This window comes from Xenopus laevis, chromosome 4L, assembly GCF_017654675.1.
Source record: "Xenopus laevis strain J_2021 chromosome 4L, Xenopus_laevis_v10.1, whole genome shotgun sequence".
Taxonomy (NCBI): Eukaryota; Metazoa; Chordata; class Amphibia; order Anura; family Pipidae; genus Xenopus; species Xenopus laevis.
In genome coordinates this window covers 93,002,870-93,030,199 of record NC_054377.1, presented here as the reverse complement: position 1 = coordinate 93,030,199, position 27,330 = coordinate 93,002,870, and the positions used below count along the sequence as shown (strand labels likewise).

The window sequence follows — 27,330 nt, the reverse complement described above, 5'->3', positions numbered from 1 at the left end:
CCCGAAACTCCTCCCAAGTGACTCAAACCAGAATTACAGGTACAAAGTCACTCAGAGCAGGAAAGGCAATAGGAACACTTTCTTTCCCAGTTATGGATGAGACACCTGATGTGGATATTGAGACTCTTATAGATGAGTTCGAATACATACCTGGACATTTCCATTTGGAAATGAACTTAAATTTTGAGTCGTGCACTCCAGTGGAGTTTAGGAGGAGAGACATCAAATTGAAAAGGGATTCCTTGCAGTTCCAGCTGGAGGCTGACTCCAGTTTTCAGCAGTTTGCTGTCAAGAATTTACTGGGTGTCTTTTTCTTTTACCTGGATGAATTTCACAGCGCGAGAGACATTTTTCTATCAGTTAGTCAACATGATCCAAACAACTTAAATGCCTGGGCTAACCTGGCATATGTGTATGATAGACTGAATATGGAGGATAAAGCCTCACAGTGTACTGATAAACTGTCTCATCTCATGGGTCTAGAAGGGGAAGAGGGGGAAAGCAAAGACGTCAGACTAAGGGCTGCACGGTGCCTGGCAGAGCAGGGTTATTCCCACGCCTTCGACATTGGACTTCTAAATGAAGAGGACAGCATTGAGAAATTGAGCAGTGGAATTGGCCTCTATGATAAAGCCCTGGCATTTGGAAAACACGAGGTAAGTTTGTTGCTTATGACATAGAAGAATTCTGTAGAAGAATTCTGTAGTATCCTCGCATTATGTGACCTCACACCTCAGAGGACATCCTAATTAGGCTTTAAAAGCAAATGCATTCATTAAGAAACTACACTTGCATATAATACCATTATATATTATTATAAACTACTACCATCAGTCAAGCAGTATCAACAAGAACTTAAAATAGGCCTAAGAGCTTAACTCACTGTAGTGTCCAGACATAATAATGAGGTTATATGAAGGCTTACGGGTGATTCAAGAAAAATCTGAAATAATATTACCATTACCAACCATGATTAATATAATTATATATTTTTGCTCTATACTGACGTGAGATCCAGCAGAAGTTGTACTTTATCTTTACCTTCACATTGTTTGTATAACTCAAGCAGTTCCTGTACATTGTGTTCATGGTGCATGACAAATTCTGCGGCACCACATACACTGTATGATAGACCTAGCACAGGTACATGCAATACATATTGTTCACAGATCAGTTTCGGTACTCGTAATCTACACATTTCCACTACTCTCAAAAAATGCAGCAGTGAAACATATACTGTACAATGTCCAGTAGTGGTACATCAACCGTAATTGCCTATACTGCCTGTGGAAGACCCCATAGTTTCATAGCATACTGTAGGTTCATTATTATATATTTGCATTGACAGCTGCCACATGTACTGTAAAATGAGTACTTTAGCAGTGTTGACAGTAGGCAGATACACCTGTCACTATGGAAAAAACATGTTTACTCTTTAATGGCCTTTTGAAGAGAAGGAGGAAGTTTAAAAAGAAAAAAAAATCAAATATTAATTGATGGTATATTTACAAAGTGAGTCAGCATTTGAGCAGTGGGACAAAGGGGACATAATTGTGTTTCTTGTAATATTGCTTATCTGAATAAGTGAAAGCAAAGCCATCTGACCTTGAAGTAAACTTTCCCCTCATATAAAATGGCAGCAAGGCTGGAGTTAGGGAAGAAGAGACCCATAGCACTGCATAAGGGCTAAGCCCTTCACATTGCACAAGAAGAATTAAAATTGTGAATATCTAATTGCAACTTTATCTGTTAAACTTAAACTCTGAACAATCCCTAACCGTTGTATTGCAGTGTGCTTGCAAATTTGTAGAAATTATGCAGTTGGTGGTGATAGGAGGCTTGTGTAGTTTGGGTAAAATCTTCACGGTACCCCACTGTCACAGCCTGCAAGAGCTTGGAGACCCACAGCCAATAAGATACCAGAAGATCAGACTTGTTATGTTATACTAACACTTAGATACAGTACATGGCACATACCTGTGTAGGATTTCTTACTCCTTCATAAGGAGTTTCCCCAGTCTGCTGAAAAAACAAACAATACAGGGCACTAATTTTTACATACAGAATCTGTGACGATTAATATAAACATATACTAAAACTGTTGCTAGTTATATGGCAACACCTACTCACATAAATTAGGGATGCACAATGAGACAAGCCGTCATGTCTTAATTCAGTTTATTACAAAATCAACAACTAAATATTTGGCCAAATACCAAACTGAATCCAACAATCCAGTATTATCTGTGACTGTTAACAAAACAGTGCTAAAAGTATCTCAATGTGTCCAGTGTCCTAAGGGCACCTGAACACTAATTTGCATATATTTATTTGCACAATCTTCAATACAATAGAGCTGGTTGGATGCTTTGCAGTTTCAGCATTTGATTATGTCAGGAGTACTACTCATAACAATTCATCTTTCAGATTCCTGTGGAAGAAAAACGAAGTTGGTTTTTCACAATGGCAACTCTGTGTATGAGGTATGTTCCATTTCACTTGTTATTAATCAGCAGTCATAGAACCTGCTGGAGCCTACAAGTTAAATGCTACCCGTCACTCCTGGTAACTCAGAAATGTGCTGGTGACAATTGATTCACTAATGAATATGTAAAGGTAATACTACATAGATGTACCTTGCCTTCTTCTACAGTATGCTTTGCACAAGTTCAAGAATAGGCCAAATCTTTTCATTTTGTTTATAAAAATATCTCTTATTACTGACTTAACACTACAGAAGGCGCATGAGTGCCTCATATACTTGCAACTTCCTCATGCATCAGAGTTGGAATAATCTAGAACAGCCATTCCTCTCCTCAGTGCAAGAGGGGACCATGTGCTCTATAAAACAAATGGTCCTTTGCTCTTTGCAGGCATAATATACCAGCTGCAAACAACTAACTCTCTTCCTCTGGCGCTACCATAGTTGTGTGTGTGCTGCTGTGCTCCCTTTACTGTCTAGAGACAATCTTTTAAATTCACATATTTGTTGTTATGGTAATACCTATTATGCAACATCATTTGGGGTGGTGATTTCCACTCACACACACTGTGCCACCCACACCAAGGTGCCTCCCTGGAATAATAAATAAATAGGAACTAATTATACAAAACATAAGGAACTGTTAGGGAGAGTAAGACAAAGCACACATTATTTTCCTCATTTCTGTCAATATGTTTGTGTGCCACCCCCATGAAGAGCAACATGGAGCTCAGAGACCTGCAGCAATTTATTTAGGAAGAAAGGCAAAGTGAAAAGTACAAAGAACTGGCGGATTGTGCTAGTTGTTTACACTTTACTCACTGCCTTCCCAATTGTAATTAGGCTATATTATATTTTTGAAGGAGTATTCACCAGGTCCAGACTGGCAATCTGTAGAAACTGGCAAATGCAAGAGGAGCTCCTGTAAGATTACATAGACATTATTTATTGGGCCTGTGTGGAACTGGTTGGGCCTCTGTGTACTTGAAATGCCAGGGCCTGTTTTGAATTTCAGTCTGGAGCTAAGATCTACAGCACTGAAGATCTGTATCTCTCTGTAGTGTATGTACCCTCTGCTGGGCCCTCACCCCATAGATGTTTCACCCTGTCACTGTGGTGGGGCCAGGACTGGTCTTCTGATTCACATCATATGCTCATGGCTGCTGTTAGTAGCTACTACCAATTTGCAATATACAGTATATACTGTAAAAATACAAGGCTAATTAATTCACATCCATACTACAACATAAACAAGTGTATTCTTCATCAGAATATACTAATCAGTCCAGCAGTATCAAAAAAACCTCACTTTCTACTTGATTTCTGACATTGAAAGATGGTCAGAATCCAAAATGGCAAGCTCCTGTGAACACATTTGTAGGCCTAGCATTATAGGGCTGCTGAAACTCACTTCTAGTATACTATGTACAGAATATAAAATTCTGAATCTCCAGCCATATGATTTTTTAGGGGGATTTAGTTCATGTTTATAATTGTACTCCTGTGTTCATGTATCAATCTGACAAACCGTGAAGAGGGATATATAGTTTTCAAACCTGCAAGAGATGTTTAATTTATATATGACATTAATTTTAATGTGGAGATATGAAATGGATATTGCTTTCTCTTTATTTCAGGCTGGATGGAATACTAATGAATAGCTCTAAGGTGGACAAAAGGCTACAGTTTTTTAACAAAACTCTGATGCTGCTTCGTGAAGTTGTAAAATCCTCAAATGCTCATTATAAAGGTAATATATATTTTGTACAAATTGGAGATTTTTTTTTTTCTTTATCAAGCAATGCACAGGATGCATCAACTCTTTTTTACACTAAATGATATGTATGTTGACACTACATATATAAGCAATAACAATAATGCAGGCTTAGAACATGCTGGTTCATAACTGTGTGAACAGATTTTATAAGGAAATATTTGCATCAAATTGTCGTTTGTCATAGTCTTTAATTGACTGACTTCTCCGTGACTTTGTTTCTATAGCTTTGGCCTGGTGTTATCTTGGAGTGATGCTGGAAAGACAAAACACTTTTTCCACTACTCCAATGGGAATACATGACTGCGGCTATTCAGGAACTGACCCTCTGGGTTGTTTTGGAAAGGTATGATGTACTCCAAATATCCCAATTGTGCTGCACTCTTATCATTTTACTCAATTAACTCTATGTAAAAGGACTGATCAATCCACAACAAATAATATATAATTGTGTGGATACACTTACTAAATATGTACATACATGTATACACATACATAATTCCTTCATAAATTTAAAGCACTTAAGGTATTTAAAAAAATGTCATTGAAATTAATTTTGCTAAAAATTCCTAGTGACCTGGATACTCATCATTAGCTTGTACCTTCTCTCTTATACACTGGGCTACTCTTATTTCTCCTTCTATACCTTCCTGAAAGAATCCTGCTTTTACTCTCTGATCTCTTGCACCTTTTCCATTCTTTCTACTGTCTAATATTTTAGTACAGCAAGTTTCTGGGTGTCTCCCTGAAAGGAAAGTTGACACAGGATTATTTTTTATGTTTACAATCTCATTTGCTTTTAAATGCTGTTGTAAATAACCATTTTATTACACAGTTAGACTCTTTAAATTGCATGTTATTATTGAGCTGTGAACTGCTTTCCTCTGAATTTATTTGCCCTGGCAACTTACCTATAGTCTTGTGTAATTGCTATGAGTTGTGTACTCGCTTGCTGTAAACTTGCCAAATTTAGGACCTTCCCTAGTATTATCTTGTGCAATGTCTGTATGGGTATAGGATTTATTATCTGTAATGTTTGGGTCCTGTGATTTTCTGAACAAGTGATGTTTCTGTAATTTCAATAACCATACCTTAAGTGTACTAAAGAAATCATATAAACATTAAGGGGCACATTTATCAATAGTCGAAGTGAATTTGATGGAATTTTTGAAGTAAAAAAATTCGAAATTCTAAGTAATTTTTTTGGATACTTCGACCATCGAATAGGATACTATGACTTCGAATTTGACTCAAAGTAAAATCATTCAAATATTCGATAATCGAAGTACTGTCTCTTTAAAAAAAACTTTGACTTCAATACTTCGCCAAATTAAACCTGCAGAAGTGCTATGTCAGCCTTTAAGGACCTTCTAGAGCATTTTTATAAGTTTTTGGAAGTTGACGTAAAATCGTTCGTTCGATCGCCGAAATCCTTCGAATCGTTCGATTCGAAGGTTTTAATCGTTTGATCGAACGATTTTACTTCGACTGCAGGATACCCAGATTTGATGAAAAAAACTTTGACTTAGATATTCAAAGTCGAAGTATTTCAATTTGATGGTCGAATTTCGAAGTATTTTTAACTTCGAAATTCGATTTTTGATAAATCTGCCCCTACATAAACCCAATAGGATTTATTTGCCACCAATATTGATTAATTCAGCTTAGTTAGGATCAAGTACAAGGGCTGTTTTTTTAATTACAGAGAAAAAGGAAATCATTTTTAAAAATTAGAATTATCTGGACGTACCAGATATGGGATCCCATACCTATATTTATATCTAAGTGAGAAGTGCAAGACTGCATTGGCTGAAGCATTTACCATAAACAGCCTAAAAAAATATCTAGCAAGTGTCTTTGCTATGACAGTGTGGTAGCACCCACTAAAATGTACAAATGCAAATACTGTACATATTTTCTGTGTAAGACAAAAGTGTTTATAAAGGGATAGTAAGTTGGTGTGAGTCATTTGATTGTTGGGAAACAGGTTCACTGAATTTAGGAAAGCGAGTGAAACTGCCCTTACTTTGGATGATTTTCTTGTTTGACAAGGTGGCTAAATGAGAGCATGATTGCCTGAATAATGTTTATCTGATTGTTAGTATACAGTTGTATTAAAGGAGAACGAAAGGCTTCGTACACTTGGGGGTGTCAAATGTTAGGCAACCCCAAGTGATTGTATTGACTTACTGCACCGGCCCGTGGTTAGTCCAGTGAGCATTCTTGCTGGTAGGAAGGCATTTCAGGGAGATTAGTCGCCTGCATTAGTTTAGATTTATCACAGGCAACTTAGTCTCCCCGTGTGCCACCACCCTTACTGTAATGGCTGAATCTGTATTAGGCAGATTTCACCTGCAGTAGCTAAGTTATTAGTGCTGTCTCACGACATCTGTTTAACCATGTCCTTGAGTTCAGAACCACAATGTAACATTCTGGGAGCAATTTCTTATGAGCTTGTCTTTGTGTGCTGTGACCATGAAAAGTCTAGAAACAGCCTGTTATTCCATTGTTCGGATTTCTGACTCGTTGTCAGTTCAGAATCCACGGAGCTCTTGTCAAATATACGTTATCTTTTTACCTCAAGTGGTCTCTGGTAAGTGAATTTCCACGACATTACCATCAAGCCATTTGTAATTAGGTACAGGGGAGTGGGCCAATTATGGGGACTGTGGAAATAGTAATTAAGAAGAGGGAGCTTTAAATGGGACCTATATGAACAAATAACATTTTTCTTTTTTTTTTAAAGGTAAGTTTTATTGTTTTTACAACATAAAAAAAAACAACCCAAAACAGAAGTAATAGGCAGTTCTCATTTATGATTGGTTACAATGACTGCAGTTGGTGCAGTGTCATGCCTTTAACAAGTTATTGATTCTAACAACTGTTAATGCCTATGTGAGATACAAAGCAGATAATGTAGGTCATGAGTGGTCCAGGGAATCTAGGTCACACCAGGCCCCCCGCAATTTGTCAAATTTCTCTTTGTTGCCCCTCTTGTTTTATATGTCAGTTTGATCAGTGGAAGAGCTCCATCTTCCAGCCGGGTATGGTAGGAGGGGTATCCCCATCCAGTGCATGATCACTGTTTTTTTTTTACATGAGGGAGCGCAAGTGGGTTCTAGCCGTGTTAGTGGGTATTCGATCATCAATCACTCCCAATAAGCAGACCACCGGATCAACTACCTGTGATGTGCCCAGTTCAATAACACATATGTTATTTGTTCATACATATCATTACCTTGGCCCAGAATGTCTTTACCTGGGGGCAGGACCAGATCATATGAATAAAATTGGCACCTGGGGATTTGAACAAATAACATTTTAGTTAAAATTTAGTTTGAAGTTAATTAAATAAACCAATCTATTTATGTGATTTTTATGGGAACTGTTTCTTATACCTTATTGTCTGTTCATTTTATTCATCTTTACAATTTGCTGTGCTGCTCTTTTCATTATATGGGAGTGACTGCATCCTCTGGCTACCTTTTCTTCTATTTCTGTTGTGTATCAAATGTCTGGATCTTTTTCTCAATTTTCCATTGCTCTACAGTGATGGCCACTTAATGCTTATTGCATAATTAAAATATTTTGTGGGGGTGGTACATTGTATTTTTCAGTGGGTCCATAATATGATGTAAATGCTTTTATGTATTACTGTTAGATCACTTGGAAACCTTTTTTTTTATCCTTGAGGCAAAGTAATCAGATCAATCAAGAGACACATCCAATAAATGCACTTGATTACCCTGATTTAGTCAGGCTGACTAGTGGTGATCTGCACCATTCCTCTCTAGGATTGCATGACAATTTGAGCCCAGATTCACTTTAATATTTAGGTCCATAAAAATAAAGTGACTGTGCAGTCTCAGTTGGATCCAGTTTGTATGCTGCGAGTATCTAATTTGCAGAGCACTTAAAGGCTACATTAGGCATAGATAGCTTTACATAAACGGTCTAGCTAGTCCAGTATACAACTTTAGCATGCTTTCATAACATCCTCTCTATTACAAATAGGCTTTAGAGTTTGCAAAAGACGACCCTCTGATACTCAACCGCCTCGCCAAAATTTGCCATTTACTGGGGAAGCAAGAATTGGCCATTGGGACATGTAATATGGCACTTGATCTACTTCAGGATCCAAAGCTAAACTGGCAAGCTTACCTAACACGTGCTCAGGTAAAGAACGTACTTCATGGAAAATAGGGTATTACGCTGCAAAAGGATATAAAATAGCAGCAGTCGGAAAAAAATTGTAATGATTGTGAAGCGATAAAGCAGAACAAGCAATACTTCAGGAACTCTGCTCTTGCAAAAGTGCTACAGAGATAGCATTCTGTCACAGATCCACTTATAATGAGTTAGTATCTTAGTAATGGATCAGTTCAGAACTGTTAGAATACACAGTATACAGCTGTCTGTGTTCAAACCTTTGTTTTTTTTCCAGTGCTTTTCTGCTTTATTGAACATTAGATATTACTTTCAGGAACAAATATAAAGATTATGATTGATTATAGCATTTCTTGACATTTTTTGGCATTATATTAATCTCACTTACCACTTTCTGTTCAGATCTATTTAAACATGTATATACGAGATTTTGAACGTGCCAAGATCGGGTCAGGAGGTCTGCCAGACAGAAAGCACCTGACTAATGCCAAATCTGACTTAGATAACATCATAGACATCTATCCTTGTCTAAAAACATTCATAGACATGGCTCAGGTAAGATTCAGAATTACTGATTAAGAACTGATAACAATTAGGGATGCACCAAATCCAGGATTTGGTTTGGAATTCGGCCAGTCTTTTTCAGCAGGATTCGGCCGAATCCATGAATGTGGCTGAACCAAATCTGAATCCTAATTTGCCTATGTAAATTAGGAGTGGGAAGGGAAATCGTCTCTAAACAAGGAAGTAAAACTGTCTTTTCCCACCTCTAATTTGCATATGCAAATTAGGGTTCAGATTTGGTTCAGTATTCAGCCGAATCTTTCACAAAGGATTCAGGAATTCAGCCGAATCCCAAATAGTGGATTCAGTGCATCTATAATTACAATACCCTCTTCATATGATCCTACCTAATTAAGCCCATCGTTTAGTGAATCTTAGTGGAACACCACCACAAAGGACATATTTCCCAGGCAGACGTACAGATTATGGTATAGTGATGGGCAAATCTGACCTGTTTCACAAAAATTTACAAAATCATGAAAATTTGCCAAAATGCATTGAAGTCTAAGGGCAACAAATTTTATTTTGATGCGCAAGGCGGCGCACCTATTTTTTTCTTTTCAGAGTAGGACTACACGGACATTTTCAGCGTGATTCGTCACGCTGTGACAAAACGCTGGCGACAAATCACATGCAATGGAAATAAGGTAAGAGATAGAAATGTCGGATGAAGTTGCAGCGTTAATCCGACGCGACACAGGGTGCAGCGACTTCATCTGACAATGCATTCACTTACCTTATTTCCGTTGCATGCGATTTGTCACCGGAGTTTTGTCGCATCGCGTCTGATCGCATCGAAAATGTCGGTGTAGTCCGACCCTTAGCACACCAATTTTTTTTAACTCATTGGAGTCTATGGGCGTCAATTTTGCAGCAAAACTTGGGAAACATTTTGCTCATCACTAATAATGCATATAAAGACAAAACCTAAAGCATTTTTTAATTTGCCTTGGAAAGAAAAGAATTAAAAAGCTTCAAGGGCGTGCATCCACACATTTACTGCTTTCTGTGTACACCTTTATACAGTTGCTCATGAAACCTTTCAAATCCAGAGGAGCCCCTTATGTCATCTGGGAACATTTATAATTAAATCTCCCTCCCCATTTAAAAAAAAAAAAAATCGGAATAAACAAAAACGATCAACCTGTTACCAAATAAACACACTTTTCCCATTACCAAAGTTGTAGCTTCTTAGACTACATAAACAATATTGAGTCAGGAAATGTCTAAATATCCAGCAGACAGACCTGCAAAAAATTATCGCCCATTGATTTGTCCAATCCACTTCATGTATGGGGTATGAGTTCACCTAAAAAAATCCTTTATACCAACTAGTCCAAAGTCATTGGCAAGCATATAACAAAGGGATGATATAGTGTAGTATATTATCGAATTAGTGACATATATAGAGTATTCATCTGATCCCAACACTACTGGAATATGTCCTTGTAGACACCGTGGAATGTGCTGTTTAGATTTAAATTCACAACATGGAGATCTCAGGTGGGTACTTATGTTTAACTATTAGCTTGCATATATCAGAGAGCCAGTAAAAGATTGCTAGTGATTTCTTCATGCTGCTAAGGAACATGCAAAATGCAAATTAAGGGGCAGATTTATCAAAGGTCGAATTTCGAATTGATTTTTTTTACTTTAATAAAATCAGAAGTACTCACAACTCGAATGGGAGGTTATTTATGAAAACATTCAAACACCTAAAATTAGATTGAATGGGAACGACCCGAAAGTTGAATTTGTGTTCGTAAAACTTTTAAAGGAGAAAGAAAGTCTTCGTTCACTTAGGGGTGCCAAATTTTAGGCACCCCAAGTGCTTGTATTGACTTACCTGAAACTCTGGGCTTGTGCTTCTATCAGCAGAAAACTGCACCGGCCCGGGGTACTTCCAGTAAGCACCACAGAGCGATCCACTTCCGTCTTCCTCTTTCTTCACGCGGCTGCGCAGTAGAATGCAAAAGCCGAACTTTAAAAAGTCGGCTATTTTGTTCAACTGTGCATGCATCTTTCCCCCGGGAAATTTGAAGAAAGATGAAGCCGGAAGAGGATCGATCCTTGGTGCTCGCTGGAATAACCCCAGACCGGTGCCATTTTCTGCTGATAGGAGCACTGGCCCGGGGTTTAAGGTAAGTAAATACAATCAATTGCGTGTGCCTAACAATTTGGCACCCCCAAACGCAAGATGACTTTCCTTTACAGATAAAACTTTTGTTTAAAATGACACAATTGTAGTGATTCAATAGGCATATAGAGTCCTCCTTTAATCCACCCATGCTGTTAAAAAGGTGCCAAATAGAGGAGCTGATTCCAGCCAGCATTGTTTCCTCTATCGTGTGTCTCCTCAGGGGCCAATTGGGGATGATGTTGATAATAATATACTACACTATATCATCCCTTTTTTATATGCTTGCTCCCCTGAGTTTTATTTAGTGCTGGCTTACATCTATTCAAGTTCTATGGTTTCACCTTTCATACAAACATGCATGTCAGTCACAAAAGTGCTTGTTTTCTCTTTAAGGTATTGTATTATATGGGAGTGGATGCTGTAAAGGAAACATTTCAAGTTGATGAAGATGCCCTTAATAATGCTTTGGTATGCATTGCAAAAGCCACAGAGTTTGAACTTGGAGACACCCTTCCGGAAATCCAGCTACTCAAGGGAAAGTGCCTTAGAGTTAAAAGTGAAGACCTTAATGCAATGGAGTGTTTTAAAAAGGCAATACACCTGGACAACAGAGGCTCACAGGGTACAGAGAGTTTCAGGTGCTTAATAGAAACACTCCTTAACTTGTACAACCAAAATAAAATAAACGAGGAGTGTCTGGCGCAGGAGGTGGAGAAGTGGACAAAAGAGGCAGAGGGGAAATACACATCAGATAGCATTCATCAAGAGCTGCAGGTTATATATCGAAACAACACTTCAGAAATTGTAGAACTCTCTAAAGCAATGATAGCAATGGGTAAAATGGATTTGGTAAAGCTTTTGTTTCAGGCTGTGAAGGTGAATGCAAGAAAGCCAAAACTCAGCAGCCGTTCATCTTCTTTTTAAACTGCAAAGACACTTGCTCAACTTAAATTAAAGAGGTTCTCATCTGGTGTTTTCGAGCTTTTGGAATTATTAATGCTAATAATTAATTTTTTTTTTAAAAAAACCAAGATATTTTAAGTTAAAAAACTGGTTAATTTAGAAGAAATGCCTTTACCTATAAACATTTGTGTATGTGATGCAGAAAATAACACATTAAGTCTAATGTTTCTGTGTTCCATGGCTGTATAGATGTAGGAACAACAGAAAAAACAATCCCTAGCTCACTCCCCTAGAGTCTACCATTGGAGTATTGTATCGCAGCCCATGGAAACCAACACACTAACATGTTTAACCAATATGCACTGTGCCCATTTTTTTGCACTTTGCACCCTGCCTTCCACTTGGCAAGAGTCCTTGGGGCAAATTCACTAAGACGCGAAGCGCCGAACGCTAGCGTTAGTTCGCTAGCGTTTGGCATTTTCGCTACTGCGCAAATTCACTAACGAATGCTGGCGTAGTTTCGCTAGTGTTACTTCGCAACCTTACGCCAGGTGAATCTTCGCTAGCGACGAAACTACGCAAATTCACTAACTTGCGCAGTGTACTGAACGATACCTTTTACGCTAGACTTCCTTTGCCACCTCAGACCTGGCGAAGCGCAATAGAGTAGATACGGATTGTTTAAAAAAAAGTCAATTTTTTTTTTCTAAGTCCCAAAAAAACGCTGGCGTGTTTTCTACATGATGGCTGATAGGCTGAAAAAGATCAAAATTTTTTTGGGGCTCCCCTTCCTCCCCCCTACATTTCCTGACTCATGGCAACTTACCTACACATGTGTAGGGCAAAATAAAAATTTTATTTGCTGATTTGAAGGTTTTCTAGGCATTTGTAGTGCAGATACGTGTTCCTCCATTGAAATTTGAATTTCACGCCATATGCAAATTAGCCTTCGCTAGCGTAACTTCGCTTTATATAGCGAATCAACGCTAGCGCAACTTCGCAACCTTACGCTACCCCTGTGCGCAACTTTGGATTTTAGTGAATTTGCGGAGCCCTGGCGAAATTACGCCTGGCGAAGTGCGGCGAAGTTGCGCCTGGCGCAACTTTGCATCTTAGTGAATTTGCCCCCTTGTCTTTTTCTTGAAATATGGATGTCCTTCAAAAGTCACCTTTCACTGCATGGAATCTGACACAAAGTAGAATGCCTGTCTGTAAATCAGTCACTGACATGCCTGTGACAGGTAGTTGTATAAGCATGTTTAGTTGTTTAGAGTAGATGTTCCTTAAGCCAGAGTTGAAGGCACTGTATTGGATAAAGCATTAACTGCAGGGGTAAATGTTTTAAAAGTTCTAAGTTTCTAAAAGTTCTGAAGTACTGCCAGAAAGCATCACTGAAATACTGTTTTACTTAAATCATAAGACAGTGCTGTCCAACTGGTGGCCTGTGGCCTCCCCTTGTGTGGCCCTCCGTTGAAATCTAGTTACTTAGATTGCTTACCTTTGTGTAAATTTCAAAAGGTATCAGAACTGAGATTAACTAGCCCCTGCATTGTTCACACCCCAGATTCAGGCTGTAAAAGCCCTGCAATGTTCACATCTAATATTCAGGCTGTAAAAGCCCTGCATTGTTCACAGCTTCAGGCTGCAAAAAAACCTGCATTGTTCGCAATTGTAATCCCAAGTATTATTCACACTTTTAGAACACTGTATTGTTCACACCTGTAAGGACCTCTATTGTTCACACCTGTCTCCTACCGTGCTCTACCCTACCTGTGTGCGCGCCATACTCTGCCTGTGTGTGCCATACTTTGTCTGCCCTATGCTCCCTGTGTGTGCCATACTCTGTGCGTGAGTCAAGCTCTGTCTGTGGGAGGTGAACCTGGTGAGGGTTTGTTAGCATTTGGAAATACTTGTTAGGGGATCCCCAAGGTGATTAATCATGTGCTGGCGATTGCTGTTCTATCCACAGGGGAGGAGGAGTCCTATGGATTTAAGGGTATGTCTAATTATGACTTAATAAACTTTTTTTAACATATGAGTGATGAGTGATATCCCTGCAGGAACCCCAACCATTTTTTTTTTGTGTGCTACCACCATTAATGTGGGTGTGGTCTTAACACATTTTGTGATAACATGGGTGTGGTTTAAAGTGGGTGAGGTTTAAAAAGGGGGAGTAGGTCATGCTGTCTTCCATTATCAACCCTCCATCAGAAAAATTCTGGCCCTCAGTACCACAGAAGCTGGACAGCACTGTCATAATTTTGTGACTGTTTCCAATTGTCCTTAGCTGGCAAAACTATAAACCCCCAAGTCTGAAAAGCATTTACTAAATGGTTTATTCAGGAGGCAATTGGGCAAATTTGTGCCTAGACAGGAACCCATAGCAACCAATTAGTGATTAGCTTTTTTAAGATAGCTGCAGGTAGAACAATAACAGCGACAATTTTGATTGGCTACCATGAAATACTCGGTGTTGATACGTGAACGCCTATTAAAGGAGCAGTATATCCCATCCTCACCAAGAGTTCAATGAATAGGTTACATTTCGCCTACTTTTTTATTTACAAAAAAAATGTTTTTTCTTAAACTCAGTAGGGAAGGCAAAACTAATCCATGTGTGGTCATCACTAGGTAGATAATGATATTTATCAGTGCACAGATAAACAAATACATTCTGAAGTTGAATTATCTGCAAACTGGTAATCAAATGATCTACCTTGCAAGGCCCAAATATGGATTAACTTTGGATCTGCCATAGGATGGATCTGCCATATTTAGTTCAATAAATAACCAGTTGTCTTTGTGATAAAAACAACAGGCAAAAAGTATGTTCAGCACAAGTCCTATTCACTGAACTTGGGTTGAAAAGGGGTTATACTGCCCCTGTAAAAAACAGAAGGCAGTGGCACTGGCAACTATAAAACAACTGTACCTGCGAAACAGTGAATAGCTATGTAAATGCCACATCAAAAATAATGCACTGTTGTGCCATTAATTAGCACTTGTATGTGTGGTTACCTTTCTTAAAAAGCAAAAATACAGCATTACCTGAAATTACCCTTGCCATAATAAATTATATAAGGAGTTTCAATTTAGGCTGAAAATAATAAAGTTACACTTTTAATGGTGCTCCCTATAGATAATTTCTGGTCCATTCAAATACATTTAGGCAGTGGCATATCCAAATGGTCACCCACCAGAAGCACAGTAAGATATAGATAGCCAATCACAGTCCTGTCTTCACACAGGGAAAGATATACTTCAGTTCCCATTAGGTTAAACTAGCTGCTGGCTGGCATCGGACAGTAGAAAGCAGGCAGCTGTAAGGGGGCCTGCTTGGGAAAGGGTCCAACAAGAATTGGAATAGTTAAGTGGCATTATAAAGCTTTCTGATGCATTTCAATTAAAGCAGGGCAAAAGGCATATTTTAACTGCTTTTACCTTTAGAAGTGCATAATGCAATAGCAAATAAATTGTTCAATATAGTGTATATTTCCCGTACAATTTATATAATACCAGAGCACTCTGTGTGATCATTGCTCTAGAAGATTCCTTTGTAGACATATTCCATCAATACAAACTTCCTTTAAAAATTTGACATTTTTTTGTATTTAAATCTCAAATCAGGAAAATTTGGAATCCGGACTCATCCACCATGTAGTGTCATATGAATTGTCTTTATTTGTACCTAAATAAAAAAACAATAAATGTGACATTTGTTGCAATAATTTAGATTACTTCTACTCTCCGTAAAAAGTCAATTACACCTTCTCTAGACAAAAAGTGCACTTCATCTGTGTTATGACTCCTTACTTCAAACAAAGATGGGGTCTCTAAAGCCTTCTTGCCAATAACAATGACATATGGATAACCCATCATATGGGCTTCTTTAACCCGTTTACCAATAGTCAGATAACTCCTATCATCCAAAACAGTCTCATCTCTGAGCCCACAAACTGACTGTATAATATCATCATAAAGTGTTTCTGCAACAGATATGGCTTCTATTTCTTTGCTTCCTTTCTTTGGGGAAATCAGACAAACTTGATAAGGAGCAATAAGTCCAGGCCAATGAATATCATCTTCATTGCTGAGAACTTCCAAGGAAGCTGCCAGTAGTCTTGAAACACCAATCCCATAACAACCCATTTCTGCTAAAAAAGGTGTTTTCTGAGAATCATAGCAATTAGCCTTAAAAACATGGGAATATTTAGTGCCAAGATAGAAAGTATGTCCTATCTCAATGCCTTTAGTCTCTTTTAACTGCCCTGTGCACACTGGACAGTTCTTTTCATCATGCAGTAATAGCTCTACATTGGCAGAGAAGTCACAGCTCCCACACACCAGTAACCTGTCCTCCCCAATATTTGCAGGCAAGTGGAATTCATGGGACATTTTTCCACCAATATTGCCTGTATCTGCTTGAACTTTCACAAAATGAACTCCCAGTGCCCTAAAAATGTTTGAGTAGGCATCACACACATTTCTATATGTTTCATATGCCGATTCTTCTGATATATCAAAGGTATACATATCTTTCATGTAAAACTCTCTGCCACGTAGCAAACCAAAGCACGGCCTTTGCTCATCTCGAAACTTTCTTGTTATCTGGTAAAGAAGCAAAGGAAGTTCTTTGTTGTTAATGCCACCCTCTGAAGCAACAAGGTGTGTGACAAGCTCTTCATGAGTAGGACCCAAGCAGTATTCCTGGTTATGTCTATCCTTCAAACGGAAAAGTTCTTTTCCCATTAAATCCCACCGTCCACTCTGCCTCCACAGTGCAGCCGAGCCTAAGGTTGGCATGTCAATCTTCTGTCCACCAATGTCCTGCATTTCTTTGTCAATCAAACGGATCAGCTTCTCCATGGCACGCACAGTGTATGGTAGGTAGTGAAAACATCCAGGGTTGGAGGGACGGATTAAACCTGCCTTGATCATGAGCTTCTGGCTCTTACTTGTGGGCTCATTGGGCTTGGATTCCGTTTCAGAGGATTTTACCTCCCAAAGACTCCTAGGCTGGTATAGCCGAGACAACAAGCGACGTTTCCCTTTAGCTGAAACATGATGATTCCTGCATGTGACTATGTGAGGCAGCGATACTCTGCAGCATGCTCTCAACAACCACACCATGGCAAGTATTTGGGGTTTTCCTTAATGGAGAAGATGACAAATACAAAATTATTTCAATCCCTGTACAAACCCCCTACAATGTCTTCAGACACTTTGTCTATTATAATACTTGACCTAAACATGTCAGATACAGGATTTCAAGAAAAGCAATTTTCATTTTTGTCGATGTGCTTCTGACTTGCATCCATAACCATTAAAATTAAATCATGAATACCTTAGGGGTCATTTATCTTCCACACTATAGTGTGCAAAGTGTTATTTTGGATTAAATGGCGATGTTTTTACAGCATAATGCAGTGTTCTTGCCATAATTTCAGTGTCACTGCTGTTATGAGCTGAAGTTGCATCAGACCCAATTGAAGTATCTGTGCTTGGATAGGCTTGCCATTATTTACACTGTTTGACATGACAGTGGTGCTTGCAGCATGTGATGGAGGCTGCTGTGGGAACCTTGGAGCTACCACCTGTAATGTCCTATATTCTTATTAAAGGACAAGGAAATGTTTAGTCAATGGGCAGTGTCAACTTTATTTTTTAGAAATATCACTAGGGGGTGTCTAACAAATTACCCCTTTCCCATTCCATTGACTGCGGAGCTTGACCCCTTGTATGGGACAAACATTGTATTGGACAGTGATATCCAGTTTCCCCTCTCATTTCACCCAAAATTTTCCAAAAAGTAATACATTTCTAAAGCAGACATTATTTAGTGTTTGAGAAAATGTCAGTGATGAGCCTGTAAACTATTGCAATCACTAAAGTATTGCTTTATGGAGATCTAGTAAGAGAACAGTGTAGCATATTAAACAAATTGATCAACATAACAGCTATATAAAAAAATATATTCAGATTTACAACCTATAATTTTAACCCCACGGTTTTGTAAACCAATCATTGACTGGCAAAGTCATATAGTACTATGTGGTTCCAAAACTGTGAGGCTGTCTTCGTATCAGTAAGTGGGATGAACATAATGGGGACCAGATGAGAGAGAAGAAAGTCAGGGCAGAAGATTTAGGACAGGAAGCAGATTTTGTAGGTGATCAGCTCGATTTTCAGTAGACGTACAGACAGCAGAAAACTCATACCGCCCAATACTCTCGTTTTTCAGCCTGAAGTCCCGGAACGCTGTTTAAAAAGCCCCACAGCGCCGAAACTTCTTGTTCTTTGACTCCTTCCGGGCGCCTAATAATGACGTCACATGTCGCATCTCGGAAGACGAATATGAACGCAGTGACGTTGCACGTGGCCGTTTTGGGTTGAGTATATCAGTGGCGCAGAAGGGTAAGTTACTATTGGCACGTGTTTATCTATGCCGGGGAATGTTGCTGGTGTCTTGTCGCAATGGTCATTTTGTCTGCTCGTAGGTCCTCTTTTGGGTCATGGAGGGAAAAAAAAGAGACTTTATTCTTTTAAATGCCAGCCATGCTTGCTGCCTCCAGAGCCCACTCTCCTAATGTTTCACCAACACTAATCTTTCATTAGTTGGGTGGGTGGTTGCAGATAATATCCCAGCAGCTGTCACTGGGCTCTGCCTGTAATAGTTAATCAGAAGTCATTTATTTTGCTTACAGCTTCTACTTGTGCCAGAAGATACTCTTAATAAAAATGTATTCGCTAGGGATCTCAACGAGTTAACCCACAATAGTTATTCCTTTAGGCTCACATTCCTGACCCTGATTGAGATTTCCCAATTAGCGGATATTTTTACAGGGGCTCATTTATCAACAATGGGCAAATTTGCCCAAGGGCAGTTACCTATAGCAAACAATCGGTGATTAGCTTTTTAAAGCCAGCTACAAGTAGAACAACTACCTCAATTTTTGCTTAGGAAAATAAAAAAAAGAGAACGCTTTATTTTCTTAGTGTTTATAAGTAATACCCGCCACCAGAAGAGCCTCAGGTCTTTTACCAACAATGAATGACTTGGTCTTGGTCAAACACTGGGAGCTGCTGCTTTGAGGGCAGCGGGCATGGCTGGCAGCCATCACAAAAAAACAAAACAAAAGTATTTTTTCCCCTGACAAAAGTAAGAGCTGCAAGCAGAGACAATTAAAATTGTAATGCTCCTCCATCCCCTTAATAATGCGTTGGATTCCTGTCAATATACCAATAGATTGATAGTACTTATAACAAGAGGGGGCAAACTTTTTCCCCCGCAGTCCTTATTCAATTATCTATCTGCAGCTAATGCACTATGCTGCGCCTATGCCTCTTCTGTGTTAATGTCAGGGGTCCCCGACCTTTTGAACCCATGCGCAACATTCAGAAGTAAAAGGAATTGGGGAGCAACACTAGCATGAAAAATGTTCCTGGGGTGCCAAATAAGGGCTGTGATTGGCTATTTAATAGCCCCTGTGTGGATTGTCAACCTACATTGAGGCTCTGTTTGGCAGTGTACCTGGTTTTTATACAACCAAAACTTGCCTGGAATTCAGTAGCTGCTTTGAGGCCACTGGGAGCAACACCCAAGGGGTTGGAGAGCAACATGTTGCTCACAAGCTACTGGTTGGGGATCACTGGGTTAGACCATTGTTAGCCCATTCCTGAACTATGTGGTGATCTGCTTCTTACAGTCAGCTGTATACAGATGTTTCTCTTGCCCATCACTATGGTTACACATACATATCAAGCCATGGACGATATCCCACAGACTGATGCATGTTTTGTAGTCTATAATTAACTTATATCAGGACTGAAAGAAGCTTTATCTAACATGGTTTATATTTCATCTGCGAGCACCTCAATTGTGCCGTCAACTTCAGTACAGTTACAGCCCTCTAGCTGTGCATGTGTGAGAGATGAGGTATCTGCCTGTGGAAATGGTTCCATATGAAGGGTCAGAGTTTGAATTAGTATATAGGTGAACAGGGCGCTTGCAATATGCCAGCATTTGTTGTGCCTGACATTCCATTGTTTGCATGGCTCTGTAGAGGGTATTTAGCTCCATTTTGGGCATTGTGGTTAAAGTTAACACCTGTCTCAAAAACATGTTTTGTAGCAGGAATAATGTGTTTGCATAGTACTTAGAATTTAGGATAGTAGGATTGTTCAATTAAATCAACAATGATATTAATCTGGGAGTTTCCCCACTGACGATGGATTAGTCAGAAAGAAAGTTACTAGTCTCTGTGTACTGATTTTTCTTTTTAATATTTGCACGTTCTGTGTACAGATAATAAACTTTCGTGCAGAAATCGTGAAAACCACTGATCATGGATCCAAAAGACCAAGAGGAAGATCTTAATATGGAACAATTTATGGAAAAATTTAAAACTCAGAAATACAAGGGTGCATTTAATGAAGACTCCTGGGAGGAGGTAAACCAACACTAGCATGTATATTGCTCAAATATTTTGTTAGTGTTCTACTTACTGAGCACTTCATTGTTGTATGGTAATAGAACTGTCAAAACAGACACATGCAGAATGTTCAGTTCCTAAATGCTACTCTGTAAATATGATTAATTCATGAATTAAACTGGATACATGTTCTATATATAAAAGTTATTGCTGATATTGCAAATGACATTAGTTTAAAATCTGACATTATAAGCTGGTTGGTGGTAGACCTCATTTGAGAACCTCTTCTGTAGAGAAAAATAAATTGTTCTTCACTACCACTGAGTATAACGTAATGAAGATTTTGCTGCTGTCACCCTTTTGGTTTATGATTTTAAAGTGTTGTTCTCTGAGTTAATAAAAGGTATTTTTTTTTATGTGGTTAAGGAGTTTGACAAGATCCCGATGTTCATGAAAAAAGCTCCTTCTGAAATTGACCCCAAAAAAGCACCTGAGCTGGCTTGTCTTCAGTCCATTTTGTTTGATGGAGACCCTGAAGGTATTGTGAATCATTAATTTTCTTGATGTTTGTCTGTCAGTTAGCTAGATCTGAATTTTGGGAATTATATGAAAAATATACTAATAAAGAAATAATATAATAAAACAAAACAGAGGCTTATTCTGGGCATGAGGGGAGCAATTGGCACGATTGAATGGCTCAAGCAGCAAGAAGGGGCATATGGAGCAAGCAGCACTGGGGTCAGGGACAAGATTGCAGGGTGAGAATACTACTTGGCCAGCTCTGTTTAACTTTTACTATTGATGTTTGTGCCTGCCTTAACCCTGTGGGTTTACCTGTGGTTCAGCCTGAGAAACCGTTTTCTATGAAAGGGTAATATATTTTTTTTCCTGTTTTGCCATTAATGTGGTGACAGTTAATTGGTGTTGTATTGAAATGAATGTTTGTGTTGCAGAGCAGGCAAAGTCCTATAAAGATGAGGGCAATGAGTATTTTAAAGAAAAAGATTACAATAAAGCAATCACATCATATACAGAAGGCATTAAGAAGAACTGCAAAGACCAAGAATTGGATGCCATACTGTACACCAACAGGGCGGCAGCACAATTTTATTTAGGTAAGGGAGATGCCATAGTACATAAAAGAAAATGTCCTTTTTTGTATGGTGCAAATGCAATTTAATACAGTACAGATTTTGAATCAACTATGTATTCTTATTCATACTAATAGTAATGTACAATTTGCTTCTCTATCGAAAACCTTTTTTATTCCAGATTTTTCATTGCACACCATGTTTATCCACATTTGTTTAGAATTGGAACTTCCCTTAAATATGGAATATATATTGTTTACCCTGTATTTTGATATTTATTTTAATGAGTTGGATCCGATCATGCTTATTTGAATGGGTTGTTCACCTTCCAAACACTTTTTTTTCCAGTTTAGTTGTTTTCAGATTATTTCCCAGAGATAAAAACTTTTTTCAATTACTTGCCATTGCAAAGTTTAAAGTTTAATGTCCCTGTCTGTGGTGTTTGAGTCTGGCAGCTCAGTAATTCAGGTGCAGATTCTTAACTGTTATAATTTTGCAACATTTAGTTGATACATTTCTCTGCAGCATCTCTGGATTATTAGCAACTATTGTATCAATTCCAAATGATGCCTGTAAACCCAGAGATTCTGCTCAGCAGGAACAAAGATAAGAAATTTATCAATTAAATGTATCAATTTAGAACAGTTCACAGGGTTGGCGACCCCCTCTCCCAGAGCTGTTTTAGAAGGTGAAAAAAGACACTTTACACTTCAATATTAGAAAAAGATGACACAGAAAATATAAAGTAATTGGAAAAAGTCGTTATTTCTAATGATCTATTGGAAAACAACTAGTTGTTTGAAGGTGAACAACCCCTTTAAATACATGTTTTAGTCAAATGTGCTTCCTTCTTGGAGAATTCCTTACCCATTGCAAGAAGTACAACATTCCCTGCTTATATTCTGTGCCCATATGACTTTGTTGCTACAACAGCCTGTTTCCTTCTTGGAAGGCTTTCCACTTGATATTGGAACATGACTGCTAAGAATTTCTTCCATTCACACTCTATAGCATTAGTGAGGTGCTGATGCTGAGAGGTAGGGCCTGGTTTGCACATCTGCGTACCAATTTGTTTCAAACGTGTTTCATAAAATTCAGGTCAAGTTCAGGCCATCCAATTTTTTCCATACCAGACTCCATAGATTATAATTAAAGCATTGCTTTGAGCATTGTAATTCTGAAATAGAAAAGAGCCTTCGCTGAACAGTAAGAAGCACACAGTTCTCTAGGATGTTACTGTATGTTACTGTATGTTTTAACATTAAGAGTTAACAAAAACCGTGAAAGACCACTCTGCACCATTATGTCACCCACTTTATTATATTAATTAGCCACAGTTAATTACATACATGATTTTTTTTTCTGCAGGTAATTACAGATCTGCTCTTAATGATGCAACTGCAGCAAGAAAACTGAAGCCTGATCATTTAAAAGCAGTGATAAGAGGTAGGGAAATGTAATATTTAGAAATGTTACTGTCGTCAGTCACTTCTGAGCTGTGGTACACTTAGGTGCATATTTATAATGTGTAAAAAAGAGTGGTAGCCATTTATAAAGGCATGTATTTATAAACCTGTGTAATGTGATTGTGTAGCCATGTGCACAATTGATAGTGGTAAAAAAAAAGCAAATAAAGGAAAAAAAAATAAATACTATGTATGTGTGTGTATCTATCTATCTATCTATCGATCTATCTATCTATCTATCTATCTATCTATCTATCTATATATATATATATATATATATATATATATATATATATACACACACACATTAGATTAGACATGGGTGCTGCACTGCAAACTGCTAATATGTTGCTTAGGCTAGAATTATATACGTAAACAGTCTGTTATGCAAGTGACTAAATAACTCCTACAGAGATAATCATTCATATTTTGCAGGTGCCTTGTGCTGTGTGGAAATAAAGAACTACACTGAAGCTTTGAAGTGGTGTGATGAAGGCCTAAAGTTCAATCCAAATGAGAAGAAACTGTTAGAAACTAGAGCAAAAGCTGATAAACTGTTGGTAAGGCATAGCAGCAAAACATTGGAGTCAGCTTTTATTATTATTATTATTATTATTAGTAGTAGTAGTAGTAGTAGTAGTAGTATTAGTATTGTTATTATTATTGTTTGCTTATAATTACATATTGTCAAATGCTTGTTATATAGATTCCATTGTACTTTGACTGTGATTAAAATACAGTGGCGCAGCACAGCTGACTTTCCTAAAAATGCCCCTGTTGATTGGGTCTTGTGCTGCTGATATAAACATCTGCGGTGCAGCTCTTCATTCAATCTATGCTGAAGTTTCACAGGAAATTGGTTCCTCATAGGGAAGTAAATTATTAGCAATTGTTGCTGCTGATACCTTCATTAGATTTTCTGTTTGTCTTTGTTCAACAACTTTCTTGTAAACAATTTTTCTACAAAAGATACACAAAGATAACTTGAGTTAGAGGACTTGATATACCAGGGTATGAAAAAGTAACTATTTTACATTTATTATCTCTAAACTGTGACTAAACTTTCATAACCCATGTCTTTTATTTGTATTAGTCATTTTTGTTTTTCCTTGTAGAGAGCTGCAGAACGAGATGTTAGAAAGATGAGGCAAGCTGAGAAGAAGAAGAAGGCTCAAAAAGAAGCCCTGCGTTGTGCCTTTAAGGTAACCATCTGCAGTGTGATTCTCTCACTGAATGCAAATTTTCAAATCGGAACCTAGACACCTTCTCAAGCAAGTATGTGGCTGTGTATACTGGACTTACCTCCACTGCTACACTGGTAGCAGAACACGTGCACCTCATTAGTGTAGTGGTGTGATTTATAATAGGGAGCAGCCTGTGCCGCGGAAACAATCTTCTGTGTAAGGACATGTTTATGTTCTCACTAATATCAAGAAAAGCAAATACTGTACAGAGATAAGGAAAATGCCATGTATAAGCTGTACTTGTACTATCTAATAGGAAGTGTGTATAAAGAAAAAATGCTTTGAGACCTTCATGGTTAAAGAGCGGTTCATTCTCCTTAGAGACCGTTTTTATTCATTAGAATCATATTCTGGAAAGGTGCTCCTCTTCACTGAAAAATGCACCAGCCCAGGATATAAGATTAACAAATGACCACTGTCTGTGATTAAACCTTGTCTTTAAAATATGATATTCACAGTGTTTTATTGTTTCTGAATTTGTAGTTTCCTTACATTTGTATGCAGTGTTCACAATGCGCTTTTAAACAGTTTTATGCATATTATCGGAGTCCTAGTAATATATTGCAATTTACTGCAGGACAGAAGGATCAGATTTCATCAGCAGGCTCTAGGTGAGGAAGAAGAGCAAGAGGAGGGGACAATATTGCCATTTGATGCAGTAAGCTCTGAGAATGCCACCGGGGCACAAGTATATCTAGATGAGAATGGCCGACTGAACTGGCCTGTACTTTTCTTGTATCCAGAGCACAGACAGACAGACTTTATATCTGCTTTCCATGAGGACTCTAGGTAATGTGCTTCATGGTCACTAAGTGGAATAATAATCAGTAACTGTGGTATTCCTACTGTTGCTGAGCTACAACTGCCAGCACCCAAACAATGTCTTTTGTCTTGTTTTACCTCAGGTTGATTGATCATCTAAATGCAATGTTTGCAGAATCGCCTCCTTGGGATGAAGATCAGAAATATCATTCTCAAAGTCTGGAGGTGAGTGCCGTACTTGTGAAGACTTCTTTTATATTATGCTGCAATTTTTACAGTTCTAGAATGGCTAATTCTAAGCAACTTTTCAATTGGCCTACATTTTCTTTTTTTATAGTTTTTTGAATTATATGTCTTCTAACGCTTTTCAGCTTTTCAAATGTCTGCCTCTGATCATTGGTGCTTGAGTCATATACATGTGTTTTTGTATAATACTTTATATATGCTTATGTTTTATATAAACACTTAATATAAAGGCACATATAAGAAAACAATTTGCTTTTCTTATTTTGGCAATAGTAATGGAATTGACAGAAGTAATCAAAGCGTAAGCATCCCCTTTAAGCCTAATGGGACTCATAGTGACTAATAATCTCTTGCTTGGCAGATTTACTTTGAAGATGAAGAGTCCCAGTCCTTCTATCAGGTGAATCCTGAAGCAACTTTACTTGAGGCAATGCAGCACAGGAGGTGAGAATATAGTACACCTACATAACTTTTGAACAATAGTTAATTCAAAGCTGCTGGGCATGTGAGGTATTTTACATAAGTTTGCATTTGAAATAATTAACATTTTTTTATGCATCTGTAGGGTTCTCGTGATATAAAATGTCTGAATCTTGTACTAGACCACAAAAGTTAAAGGAGAATGAAAGCTCCAATCAATAGGGGGGGGTTGTAATGACTTACTTGCACCAGGGTGAAGAAAGAAGTAAAGAAAAGGATCGCTTGCTCACTAGTGCCCCAGGCTGGTGCAGTTTTCTGAGCACTAGCCTGGGGTATTATATAAGTCATTACAATGCTTGGAGATGCCCTAACATTTTGTCCCCCCCCCCCATCGATTGGATGTTTCTTTCTCCTTTAAGGTTGTATAGCCTTTGTGCAGCCATCACTGGTACTAGTTGTAGTTTGTCATTACTCATTACTGAGATGTACTAGGCCACTGCTTATAGAATCACACAGTATGTCTATTTCTGGTCTACTGCATTACACATTGCAATTTGAGAATATAATTGCTCCTGTTAATTATGATTTGTTGTCTGCAGATTCCGAGTGAAAGCTGGAACACCATCCTTTTTACTCTTTGTGACACAATCGCCATTCTGTATTAACTATTTCTCCAGTAAGAGAGTTTATAGACTGCCTTCTGCATAGGGCTGAAGTAACAAATACTCTAAAGAACATGTGCGATGCATCTTATTTTGTAAAGAACATTTTAGACCGTGTTCGTTTTATTAAGTGGAGCTGAATGGAAACAGTCTTCTTGGATCTCCTGTATTCAAATTTGGATGTAAACTCGATGCTGGCTGCTCACATGACAAGTGTTGCATACTGTATTTCCTATGCTACAAATTAATCATCTGATCTGTGTAAATTATACCTGGCTACTGTTTTCCATATTTTTTTTCAACCAGTTGGTCTTTATCAGTTCAACTAATTCTAAAATATGCTGGGCTGCATTTATAACAGACTAGTGCCCAGGGATGTTATAACACGTGACGGACGTTTCTGATGCCTCGTCTTTTTTTATTTTATAGTGCTTTGTGCAGGAAGCTAAATATACTGAGCTGGCTGATGTTTTATACTTCCTTGCTGCTCACTTGACTTGCATGCAGTACAGAGAGGAAATCAAATTATAGTACAAGAAGCACTGACAAAGCTAGTTTTTTAGGGACTTTACCTAATATAACAGCTGTAGCAGGTAAGTGGAGATGCTGCTGACGGTGCTGTGATTAAAGGCAGTGATTACTTTTACAGCTCTGCATATATATAAAAAAAAAAATGCAATCACTGTATTCAAGGAAGAGGTTGATAAGATAATGAATATACTAAGAAATGTGACCCATAAATTAAATGAAACATATTTTAATAAAAATATATCCTCGGTGTTGTTTTTTTCCTGTGTATTTATTTTACTGCTTATGCAGTTTTATGCTCCTGTTTTTCCCTTTGCCTTTTATCTTTTCTGTTGTTACCCTTCTTTTTTATAGACTTGGCCTAGGTTTTAGTGCAGATGTACATGAGAAATGAATTATTTTATAGTGCTGTATACCCCTTTTAGGTACTGGTTCTTGGACTGAGCAAA

The 27,330-nt window shown here is 38.1% G+C and overlaps 3 protein-coding genes across 7 annotated transcripts; 2 read left to right on the top strand and 1 right to left on the bottom strand.

The window, feature by feature from the left end:
- The first annotated feature begins 4 nt into the window (after nt 1-4).
- On the top strand, nt 5-12,098 carry ttc22.L (tetratricopeptide repeat domain 22 L homeolog). Of its 2 annotated transcripts, XM_018258463.2 has the most exons (7): nt 16-656; nt 2,428-2,483; nt 4,120-4,232; nt 4,484-4,602; nt 8,271-8,432; nt 8,826-8,978; nt 11,521-12,098. In XM_018258463.2, exons 1-7 carry the CDS (start codon nt 93-95, stop codon nt 12,049-12,051), a joined length of 1,698 nt encoding a protein of 565 aa, XP_018113952.1. In that variant the 5' UTR covers nt 16-92; the 3' UTR covers nt 12,052-12,098. The 2 variants fall into 2 exon arrangements, with proteins under 2 accessions (XP_041446417.1, XP_018113952.1); XM_041590483.1 differs by lacking the exon at nt 8,826-8,978 and having other exon boundaries at nt 5-656.
- A 3,590-nt stretch (nt 12,099-15,688) lies between these two features.
- On the bottom strand, nt 15,689-18,340 carry pars2.L (prolyl-tRNA synthetase 2, mitochondrial L homeolog). Of its 2 annotated transcripts, none has more exons than XM_018256434.2 (2): nt 18,229-18,340; nt 15,689-17,180 (listed from the first exon to the last, which is right to left on the bottom strand). In XM_018256434.2, exon 2 carries the CDS (start codon nt 17,158-17,160, stop codon nt 15,760-15,762), a length of 1,401 nt encoding a protein of 466 aa, XP_018111923.1. In that variant the 5' UTR covers nt 17,161-17,180; nt 18,229-18,340; the 3' UTR covers nt 15,689-15,759.
- On the top strand, nt 18,318-27,133 carry ttc4.L (tetratricopeptide repeat domain 4 L homeolog). Of its 3 annotated transcripts, none has more exons than XM_018256667.2 (11): nt 18,318-18,444; nt 20,336-20,480; nt 20,889-21,000; nt 21,416-21,577; nt 22,922-22,999; nt 23,455-23,579; nt 24,135-24,221; nt 24,841-25,052; nt 25,169-25,250; nt 25,633-25,715; nt 26,291-27,133. In XM_018256667.2, the coding sequence occupies exons 2-11, from the start codon at nt 20,376-20,378 to the stop codon at nt 26,397-26,399; spliced, it is 1,155 nt and encodes a 384-aa protein (XP_018112156.1). In that variant the 5' UTR covers nt 18,318-18,444; nt 20,336-20,375; the 3' UTR covers nt 26,400-27,133.
- The last annotated feature ends 197 nt before the right edge of the window (nt 27,134-27,330 follow it).